This window comes from Berghia stephanieae, chromosome 14 (genome assembly GCF_034508935.2).
Source record: "Berghia stephanieae isolate SIO BIC M18660-M18661 chromosome 14, UCSD_Bste_1.3, whole genome shotgun sequence".
NCBI lineage: Eukaryota > Metazoa > Mollusca > Gastropoda > Nudibranchia > Aeolidiidae > Berghia > Berghia stephanieae.
This window is the reverse complement of record NC_088373.1, coordinates 29,805,536-29,818,035: the sequence shown is the minus strand read 5'-3', so window position 1 is coordinate 29,818,035 and position 12,500 is coordinate 29,805,536. Positions and strand designations below refer to the sequence as shown.

Here is a 12,500-nt window from a genome sequence, read left to right as displayed (position 1 = left end):
TTCCTAAATCGTTGGAAGTGTGTATGTAAGCAGTCATTCGGAGGACTAATAAGGAAAAGGTTACACATTGAATCATAAGGTGGTATAACTGTTTTAGTAGCAGGATATCCATATTCTACTAATTGAATTACGTGACGTAACAGAACGAGTATGGATAATATTTATTGACGACCAACATATATTTAGACTAGAATATATGATAAGATAAGAAAAGTTACACTTTATTAATCCTGAATGGAAATTATCATAATGATAATGGTGCACATCATTCATAGTTATATTAACACAGATTTATACACTGTCATGAACCAAATAATGAAAATACGAAGCTAATTTAAAACAAAATAAATATAAAATATAATAAAATATTCATAAAATATACAGCATGTAAAAGCAAAGTTATAAATGTCGGACATAAAGGTAGAACAGAATTGTAAAAATGGATTTGATTTGTAATGTAAATTGAATTTTAAAAATAGATTGGGAAGGATTGCACACAGCCAATAAGACGCCATTATTCTGAGACCAGAAGAGCGTTTACACAATGTATGTATGTATTCAATCCTCCGTGACAATAGTTTTATACTTTCAATGAGACAGAAACCAGTTTTTTTGACATCATACTATTTATTCTTCCCTATTAACCATATCCTTACCAGCCATTTTCAGGATTTTCCCCAAAACTTCACACCCAACTAGCACAAAAATAGATGTTTTATCACTCAGACATAATTCCAGTAAGTTCTTGCCATACATAACATTTTTAGCAAAACATACTCTACAACATATTGTTCATTTAGTTTAAATTTTAAGATGTACAAAAGAAATTTGAATAAGAAAAAGGCTTGTTTTATCGTAAAGAAAATGACCAGTTTCCTTGGTAAGGAGAGTGTTAACTGCGAAAGTGAGTAGCAGTCTGCTGTAAGGTGTGGACTGAAAGGAAAATGAATATAACAGAAGCTTATCCGGACAAATGAAGAACGATATCATCATAGTGTAGGTTTGAAACCTCAAGCGCACGCGTCTTTGCACGTGGTCTGGCATTATTTTTTTAAATATTGTAAATCTAAATATATCGGGAGACCTTCCGAAAGCTCCTCGCGCAAGCATACATTTCTTTCAATTTGAATTTTCACCGTGGATCTTTTGTCATGTGTTTATTTATTCAATTCTAGTCTAGAAGCATTTTTAAAAACTCTAAAACAAACCTTGATATATGTGTGAAAGTTTAAAAGTTCCTAATTTGACCATTGTTTTGATTCTCGGCCGCCATTTTGATTTGTGAATTATTGAAATGTAGTGCAAAGCAGTCCTCGGTTTTTTTTTTTTCTATTAGGGTCAGCTCGAGGTCGGAGGATTCTTTTTTCTATTTGAGTTATTTATAAGTATTAGTAAAGGTGATATGGTGTTTATTTTTCCTATTAGGGTTAGGTAAAGGTACTAGGTTGTATTATTTCTTAGGATTAGTTCAGGGAATATTTGGGTTATTTCCCTTAGCGCTAGGAGCTTTCGGAAGACCTCCCAAAATATTCTTTTTCTCTTGTAGTCTGTTTTACTGAACGTTACCAAATCTTGTTCTTGACACACCGTCCTAATTTCTTTTCGAATAGAATCCTTGTCAAAATAGTCGACCTTCTCCATTCTGCCTGCTTTTCGTGATCTTGATTGAGCACTTCATATACCATCACAATGTTTTAGTCATTTTGTCAAAAGTCTTCTATATCAAAAGTTTGTTTGCACTGAGACCTGAGACTAGCTTGTGTACATGTGGATGCCCAGAAGCGAAGATGGAGCACATCCTTAGAGAATGCCAGGATGTGGCCAGCTGCACTGACCATGACCTGAGAGCCTGCTCCACAGATGCTGTGGAGTGGGCTCGGTGTTGGAGCGGCAAGCTATGATGATGATGATGATGATGATGATGATGATGATGATGATGATGATGATGATGATGAAGATGATGATGATGATGACTTTGGTGATGATTTTACCTTTCAAAATACATTGCTTTAGGCTAGCTAGTTGATTCAAAGAAAGACAATACGCCACTAAAAATTATGAATGTTATGAGTGTGAAAAATCTGTTATTTACTATTTTGCCACGTTCTGAAAGGGTGTGTTCACGTGTTTTACACATGACATTCAGTTGTGTTTAATGGGTAGGATCTATTGTAAAACTGCGTAAATTTTAAACCAAGAGCGACGTGTACTTATTGTCAGGTCAATTGACCAAACGTTATTATGGGCTTGGTTTATCGTTGTTGTAATGCACAATAATTGTGTTCGTTTGATAGTATTTCCATTACAACTATGAGCCCAAAATAACGTGGGTTATCAGACCTGCAAGTGAGTACACAAAGACCAATATCGATTGATTTCTTCTGAGTTTCTATATCGTGTTAATGATCTTATCTATTAATGATATGATTATTTGTTCCGAAAAAAAATATGCACAATATTTATTTTTGGTAATCGGAATAACACTCACAAATTTTAATCAAATTATTACACTATTTTAAATTAAATTACAGGTCAAGCCTCAAGCGGTTCAGCTTAAAATTAACTACACTGTCATATTCTGAGATAAAACCGATTTTAGCCAAAATTTAATTTTGAAAATTTGTTTTAACAGAGTACCTGCAAAAGTTAAGTGCCTCGTCTATTTGTATTTCGGGTAAAGAACTTGTGTTTTTAATTTCCGTAGTGTTGGATAAAGAAAAGTTTGAGCACGAAACGACCTGTGCTAATTTTGTTGTTGTTTTCTGATTTATATTTTTTTTGCTCAGTTTACAAAATAAAACCTTTGAAAAAAGCGTATAACTCTATATATATATATATATATATATATATATATATATATATATATATATATATATATATATATATGTCATGGTCTCAAGTGAGTAAAGAGCTACTCGACTATGCATAAAGATATATGTAGAATGAGGCCCCAGAATTTACTAGTTACTATAAATGAAAAACAATTAACGATTTGTTTACAATGAAATAAAAATAATGATGAAATTTAATTAAAAGAGATAAACAGTGATCGTGGCAGTTACAAATAGAGATATGAATATTTTACGTAACTTATGATAATATGTCAGGTTCATAAGTTTACGTTTCCAGGCAGTTGATGGGCTTGGATGAACTATTCCTCTGATAACAGGATTGGACTCGTAAAATTCCACTTCCAGGCAATTGGTAAGAGGTTATTGTGTAGTCCTTTGACAGCGGGCTTGGGTTTGATCCTTGAAGATTATACAATCAAAGTTAAAAGCTCCGGCGTCTTAATGGTGTAGATATAATATCTACAAAGTCCCAAAAGATAAAAATCTTCCAGTATATATATATAGGAATAGAGCGACTGGCCGTCCGGCATAGATTGTGGAGAGAAAGTGAGTGTCGAATGTTAGACCTATCAGCTTTTATAATAAGTGGCTACGTGACAGAATGTAGAACGAAAAGTATTCACTAATTAGAAATTAATTCGAGGGAAGGCTATAAAAGGAAAGACGATCTAATATTAGAAGGTAAAGTTTATCTAAGCCTACCGAAATATAACTGGAGTGAGATGAATTCAGTTCTTAATAAAATAAAATTTAATAAGATAATTGTGAACAACCTTTACTGTGACACCCCCCACCCACGTTTAAAATATACTCTTTAACCATTATGGGAAAGATAGATTTTACAAACGGAAGTAAATTTACTATCATGATACTCTAGCATTAATCCATTGTTATGATTTGTGCTACAATTAAATTATTTATTAACTAGACATGGAAATGTTTATATTAACGTAGGTATATGAATGGGTGACAATAACAATGAAAGATTGTGATTACAAATCATTGTGATGAACAACATGATGGCAATGTGATTACAAATCATTGTGATAAACAATAGTGATGGCAATGAAGCATGATTTAAGTCGATGATATGAAGGTAATTTACTGAATGAAATGAATGAAAATGTAAATGGAATATTGACATTTCAATTATTAATCATAAATGAGTGAAAATTCATAACAATAATAGATTAAGAGAAGATTTCCCAAATCATGAATGGGTATGGTATATATATCCAAACAATACTCAATGTTACATTAAGTTGGGTCATCATGTTTACAAATAAAATTATCGAAATTGTGCGTTCTAATTTGGCATAATTTGAGAGGTAACTAACAGTATGCATGGGAGGTTAAGTTATACCCTTCTCACGTGTTTACACTAATCGAGAAAGTAGGTCGGCGTGAATATTTTCACAGCCTGGTATGTGAGAGATACTGAAAGTGTAATTTTGCAAAAATAGACTCCACCTTAGTACTCTACTATTATTCATTTTGTTATTTCTTATGTACGTGAGTGGTTTATGGTCCGTTTCGACCACAAACTCTTTTAGCAGTAGATATCTGCTGAATGTCTTTAAAGAAAATACGATGGCCAGTCCTTCACGCTCTATTACAGAGTATCGTGATTCTCTGTCCAATAATTTTCTGCTTGCATATAAGCAAGGCATTAGAGTTCCCTCATGTTCCTGTAATAGTACACCTGCGATGCCCTTATCAGACGCGTCAGTTCTTACAACAAATTCTTTTGATATGTCGGGTAATTTAAGAATTGGTTCAGAACAGAGTAATGCCTTTAATTGGTTAAAGCTATTCTGACACACTTCTGTCCAAACAATTTTGTTCGGTGACCCATTCTTTGTCAGATTTGTTAGCGGTGTCGCGATGTGCGCGAAGTTGTAAATGTATTTCCTGTAAAAATTTAGGAGCCCAAATACTTTGCGTACTTCTTTTTTTGTCTTAGGTGGTTGCAATTGTGCGATTTTTGTTTGTTTTTCTGTCTCGGGTGTCTGTGTCCCATGACCAACGGTATGATTGATCCTGCATTTGAAGCTTCGATATTAGTAAACATAGGTTGCGACACTGTGTCTCTATCAAAATACTTTTTTAGCATATTTGCATGGAATGTCTTTGTTGCGTTGTTAATTTTAATCTCGTAATTAACATTAGATTTTACTGCTGTTATTTTGAATGGTCCTTTCCATGTAGCTAAAAGTTTACTCGAGTCATCGGGTAAGAGTATTAGTACTTTGTCACCAATCTCAAATTTTCTTGACTTGCTTTTTAGATCGGAGTATTCCTTGTATTTCTCTGCTTTTTTGGTGACGGATTCCTGTGCTAGCTTACATGTGTCCTCTATTCTGTCTTTCAGGTTTCTTACATATTCGTAAGCAAAAATAATTTCGTTATTGTCCTCCTCATTCCCTTTACAAATGTCGGCTACTATATTGATCGGGCCGCGAGGTGATCGTCCATACATCAACTCAAATGGGGAGTAGCCTGTAGATTCTTGGGTATTTCTCTATATGCAAATAGGATTGCTGGTAAGTATCTGTCCCAATCATCTGGTTTTTCTGCTGACACTTTTCTTAACATATTCTTTAGAGTGCCATTAAATCTTTCACAAAGACCATTTGCTTGGGGTGGTAGGGAGTTGTGAATGAGTGTTGGATTCCCATGAGTTTCATGGTTTCATGCATCATATGTGATGTAAATTGGGGTCCATTGTCCGACAGTATCTCATTTGGTATGCCTATTCTAGTTAAAATTGTCATCAATGCTTCAGCTATGTGATCCGATGTAGTTGATTTCAATGCTATCGCTTCTGGCCACCTGGTTGCGTAATCGACTAGTGTTAGTATGTGTGTATGGTTTCTATCTGATTTTGTTAAAGGGCCTATAATGTCAATTGCAACTTTTTGAAAAACTTTTTCAATAACTGGGGTTGTCTCTAATGGCAATCTCGGTATTCTGCCTTTTGCGACTCTTCTTTGGCATGTGTCACAAGATTTCACATATTCTCGGACGTCTTTAGTAATTCCAGGCCATGTGAAATTCTCGGATATTCTCTTCAATGTGGAAGAGCTCCCAAGATGTCCAGAAGTTATTGAATCGTGCGCTATTCCAAGGATTTTGTTTCTGTAAATACTCGGCGTGACCAGTTGTTTAGCTATTTTGTTTCTTTTCCTATGTAACCTGAGCAGAATATCTTTTTCAATGATGTATTCAACTTTTGATTTCGTCCCTTTGTTTGCGATATTGAAATATGATGTTAAAGTCGGGTCCTTTTTCTGTTCTTCAATGAATGTGTTCCTGTCAAATTGTTGTGGTTCTAGAGAAATAGTCATTGGCTTCTCTGTTGTCTTAGTCATCTTTCTTGTTTCTGCTAGACAAGCTGTTTCTTGGGTTAATGACCATTCTTTTACATCTGTTGGGTTGTATTTAAGACCTTTTATATTGCCAACAATAACATCAGCGACGGGGTTGGGAAGTATACAGCATTCAACTATTCCTGTATAGTATGGGGTTTCTATGTACACATTAGCTGTTTCAAAGGTTTCGACTGTGCCACTGAATGTGATGCATTGTACCGTTTTTCCAGTTTTGTCTTCGTCATTGATCAAAGATGCTTTTATTCCTACTGTACTGCATCCTGTGTCTCTCAATATTTTGCAATCAGTTCCATTAGCTTTGCCTTCACAAAAAATAGCGATCCTGATTTGTGAGTTTGTGTTAAAAGTGACATACCTTTCAAGCAATACACATTTATATTTTCTCCTGACATTACTCGTGTCTGATTATTTACACTGGTTTGGAGTGATGCATTTGCAGTTTCTTTCGGATATCCCACGATTTTGTAACATTTGTCTGCTGTGTGGCCTTTCATTCCACAATATTGACATTTAATTATAGGTTTGTTGGTTTTCTTATACTCAGTATTATTGTCAGTGCTATTTCTTGTTTTGTTTTGATAGGGTCGGCTATGGTCTCTATTGAACTGTTTGTTCCATGGTTTGTTACTATGATCATCTTGTTTCACTTGCGTGTTCCGAGTGATTGATCGGCTCGTTCTATTTGAGTACTGAACTTTAGGTGTACCTGGACTCTGAGCAGCAGCAGCGTAGTATGGTTCCTTCAATGTTCTGCTAAGGGGTGTCAATGGATGTGCGCTGTTAAAGTTTTCTGCGTAGATTTTTAATTTGTCCAAGTTTTCTGGCTTTCTCTCTTTAAAGAATGCGACTAAATCTGGGTTGCAAGCTTGATAGATTCGATTCTTCAGCGTGAGATAGTAAAGGCCTGCAAAGTCGTCTTGTTTTACGTTTGCCAACTCAAGCCACCGATTTAGAAATTGAGTAATTCGGTTCAGGAATGTATTAAAGTCTTCTCCACTTTCCGGTTTTGCAGTGTGAAACCTTTCCTGGTAACCATCTTCCGTTAATCTAAATCTTTTTAGTAGAGCGTCTTTAATTTTACCATAGTCATCTGCATCTTCAGTTGTTAAGGTATAGAAAACTTTTAGCGGTTCTCCAGATAAGCAGTTAATCAATGCTGTGGCCCATTTAGCCTGAACTTCGAATCGGTGTAAGAAGGATTCTAGACAGTCTGAGCGTTCATCATATGTTGGCATGCGTGGAAGTTTCACGAAAAATTCATCACTATTATTATGTTTTCTTTCATGACCGGTTTTTGTTTTTTCAATTTCCAGCATCATTTGGGTCCTTTTGGTTTCTTCTTCTGCTAAAGCTATTTGTCTTTTTAGTTCCCTTTCTTGGGCTCTTTCTTCTCGTTCTTCTCTGCGTATTCTTTCTTCGTTTTCTTCTCTACGAATTCTTTCTTCATTTTCTTCTCTACGAATTCTTTCTTCGTGTTCTTTTTCTTCTCTACGAATTCTTTCTTCATTTTCTTCTCTACGAATTCTTTCTTCATTTTCTTCTCTACGAATTCTTTCTTCTTTTTCTTCTTTTATTTTCTCTTCGCACCATGAAAATATTCTTTCCTGGGGTATTTCTAAGTCCTTTGCGAGACTTAAGTATCTTTTATATGCTTCCAGTTTTGCAATAAATTAGTTACGATGTTTTATATATATATATATATATATATATATATATATATATTGACAGGATACTGTTACTGACTGTTTTATTTATTTACACTTACTGGAATGAACTGTTCTATTTTTAGAAATCTCTCTCTCTTATTTCAACTTATTATGTATGTTGAATTTGATGCCTTTTATCGTTATATCTTATAAAGCAATGTGTCAATACAATGCGGAGTTATTATGACTTGTGTCAATAACAATGTGTCAATCGCGTGTACTCTAAACTATGTTACTACGAAAAATGTATCACCAATGTGTGTGACTCGTCGTTAGTTTTTGTACAATTATTCGCAATGACGCTAATATACTAGAGTGTGATAACAATAATAGGATGCCAAAATAATCCCAAGTTATCTATCACTAAATATAACACGACGGCTAGTAGACTCCTTTTATTATTATTTAGTTTTTAAAGACTCACTTTTCAGAACATAATATATAAGTCGTTTTCGGTAACAGTAATATGCCAAAAATGTATTTAAAACAAATCACTATGCAAAACAAATCACGATATCTATAGTTACTATGTGATGCCCAACTCATGTAAAAGAGAATAATGAAGGATATATTTACCAACTCAGTTCGTGGCTGGGACCTCTCTCTTGTTCAATGGTTGTTCAACAATTGTAATTAGGCATTGAAGAGTGTTTAACAGTGATGTCTGAAATACAAAACAATAAAATATCGTAAGATTTACAATAGTTACAAAATGTGTTCACAACACTGAGTGATTGGATGATAGGTGAATGAATCGTTATGGAATGTAAACATATTGAAAACAATTCATGAATGAGGCAAACAACAAAATGAAATGAGTGATATAATAACAAAGTGGACAAGGAATGAATGAATGAATGAAAAACTGAGTGAATAAATGAATGAATGAATGGATAATGTATGAATGAAAGAATGAAGGGAGGAATAAATGTATGAATGATTGGATAAATGAGTGAATAAACGAATGAATGAATGAATGAATGAATGAATGAATAAATAAATGAATGAACAATGAATGAATGAATGATTTATAAATGAATAAATGGATGAAGGAATGAATCAATAAAATGATATTCAATTTGAATGAAAGAATGAATGGATAAATTGCTATTCCATTTAAATGAAGAAATGAAAAAGAAAAAAAAATTAATCCTGTAAATAGGGAGTTCAATTAAAATATGATCAAGTGGGGCAATTAGGAGTTTTACAATTTAAACTTTAAAGTTAGATGAAATAGATATAAGTAACTAAATAAATTCAATTCTTTATATGTGTCCCCTCCAAAATGTCATGGTCTCAAGTGAGTAAAGAGCTACTCGACTATGCATAAAGATATATGTAGAATGAGGCCCCAGAATTTACTAGTTACTATAAATGAAAAACAATTAACGATTTGTTTACAATGAAATATAAATAATGATGAAATTTAATTAAAAGAGATAAACAGTGATCGTGGCAGTTACAAATAGAGATATGAATATTTTACGTAACTTATGATAATATGTCAGGTTCATAAGTTTACGTTTCCAGGCAGTTGATGGGCTTGGATGATCTATTCCTCTGATAACAGGATTGGACTCGTAAAATTCCACTTCCAGGCAATTGGTAAGAGGTTATTGTGTAGTCCTTTGACAGCGGGCTTGGGTTTGATCCTTGAAGATTATACAATCAAAGTTAAAAGCTCCGGCGTCTTAATGGTGTAGATATAATATCTACAAAGTCCCAAAAGATAAAAATCTTCCAGTATATATATATATATAAAAATAGGAATAGAGCGACTGGCCGTCCGGCATAGATTGTGGAGAGAAAGTGAGTGTCGAATGTTAGACCTATCAGTTTTATAATAAGTGGCTACGTGACAGAATGCAGAACGAAAAGTATTCACTAATTAGAAATTAATTCGAGGGAAGGCTATAAAAGGAAAGACGATCTAATATTAGAAGGTAAAGTTTAACTAAGCCTACCGAAATATAACTGGAGTGAGATGAATTCAGTTCTTAATAAAATAAAATTTAATAAGATAATTGTGAACAACCTTTACTGTGACAATATATATATATATATATATATATATATATATATATATATATATATATATATATATATATATACTAGTAAAAAGACCGCAATTTCGCAGGGAAATAACTATTTTCATTCGATATTGCCTGAATCGTTTTCTTGATTATCTTACGATTAGATATACACTTTAATCGATGTGCTTGTCCCTGCCATGCTTTATTCGGCATGATTTTAGTTTATCAGTCAGTAGATATCAATATCAATAAGTGACAAGTCTTTACCACGCTTGACTTGGGAGGCCTTCTGAAAGATCCTACAAAGGGAAACAACTTATATAATATTCCCTTAACTAACCCCAAGAAAAAGTAAAACCTAGAGTACCTTTCTTCTCTTCTTCTAGGTTCCATGCCTGGTCCAGGCTTCGGATACTGCATGAATTATCTCTCTCCATTCCTCCCTGTCTCTTGCTTTTTCAAACAGCTCTTGGATTGTTAGGTTGGTGAAATACCTTTAACTAACCCTAATTGGAAAATAAACACCCCAGCATTATTACTAAACCTATAAGAAAAAAACCCTCGGATTGCTTTGCACTACCTTTCAATACTTCACAAATTAAAATGGCGACCGAGAATCAAAACAATGGTCAAATTAGGAAATTTTAAACTTTCACAAATATATTAAGGTTTGTTCTAGAGTTTTAAAAATGCTTCTATATGATGACAATTTGAATAAATAAACGCCTGACAAAAGATCAAAGGTGAAAATACAAATTGAAAGAATACTGGGGATGTAGGAGCTTTCGGAATATCTCCCCTTTACCTAACTTACGTGAGGTCAAATGATAATCTGAAGCAGTTTGTTCAGGCTAGAAGCTAGACAGATACAATTGACAGTTTGTCGATAACGTTTAACTAAATATTTCCCAGGGCAATAATTATCACATCGATGGCATAAAAACGACCGTAATATCAGCAGTAATATTAGTAGACGTTGTTAATCGGTGAAACGTGTTTAAAATTTGTGTAAATCCGAATACCTTCATGTGATCAAGTGAATAATATCACTATGGATGCCACGATTTGCTGAAAAATGCCAACACACACACATACACACACACATGTATACACCACACACAACACACACACAAACATACACACACACACACACAAACATACACGCAATTAGAACATATTACTACATAACAACACTGATCACCGCTAAATCAACAACACAACGGAAGTTACAATAATAATACTTGATGTCTTAAATAGATGACGCAAACTGACAACTTTTTACAGTGTCAAAATTAGTTGATTTTGAGAGTCTTAGTGTCGTCGGTACATATTTCATGATATCTGTTTGACACAAAGAACTTTCAAATTGACTTTAAATTATAAAAGGAAATCAAGTTATCTGTTTATCTATCTGTAAAAAAAATACATTTCTAATTTTCAAATCTTTCAGTAGAGTTGTGCGCCGTATCATTTTTTATTGACTCAGATAAGCACAATGTTCTCCACAATGCTATATTTTTTAAAGAAAGGTTATATATTCTCAATACGTTTGTATACACTCCACTTATTCTCCCCATATGCAAAATTTAAACCGAATTTCCATTACATGTGAAACAAGTTTTTATTTCCATATTATCTAATATCTTAAATGTTTAAGTCAAATACTCACAACAGCTGTTATAGCGTACCAACACACATAAATATGCGTGATCTTGAACGCCGTTTATAGCCTCACTGATAAAATATAGCGAGAACCATAAAAATCTCTAAAAACATAAGCAAAGAGCTTAGTGTCGTCAAGTTCGTTCCTTCTACATTATTTTATCCACTATGCATACACACGAGTTGATTTTTTTGAGCAAGTAAGTAAGTAAGTATTTATGAGCAACTATCCAGATCAATCATCGTTTCCACGACACGCGAGAACAAAATATGGTTTTTAATGGCCTTTTACAAATGAGACTTTTGTATTAGGATTCAATAGTCTGATGTCATGTCGTCCCAACGACGAGCAGCTTGGTTCTAAACAAACAAAAATCAGTGCTTTTTATTCATCATGCTGACTAGAACTTTTTCACATGTCATCTGATCGGAATTTATAAAAGTCAAAACATTATCATATTAATAATGCTTTTCTCCACGGGATACATTTTTATGCTCGTGGTATAAACATTTAATAAGGGCGTCCGCCATTGTTCCGATAGTTTAGAACCAGTTGCTAAGTGGCTATGCGTCATTACGAAGGAAGTGACGTCACGACCGTTGAAGCCTATTGTAACGCTTACTGAAAATGTACTCTGGTGTATGCATCCTCCAGTGCCACGCCCATGAATAAGACCGCTGGGAATGGGAGAGAAGGATAGTGAATTATGGTAGAAATTGTTGTTGATGATGATGATGATGAAGATAATGATGATGATCATGATGATGATGATGATGATGATGATGACAATGACATGATTATGATGATGATGATGATGATCTAATTAATAATAATAATAATAATAATAATAATAA

The 12,500-nt window shown here is 33.8% G+C and overlaps 1 protein-coding gene across 1 annotated transcript in view; it reads right to left on the bottom strand.

Moving 5' to 3' along the window:
• LOC144959570 (uncharacterized) overlaps positions 1 to 12,500 on the bottom strand; it is a gene marked incomplete in the record, with an annotated part of 36,439 nt that overhangs the window by 2,134 nt on the left and 21,805 nt on the right. The window contains 1 exon segment of the mRNA XM_078892189.1: positions 12,269 to 12,323. Within this exon segment, the coding sequence (XP_078748315.1) occupies positions 12,269 to 12,323 (55 nt within the window).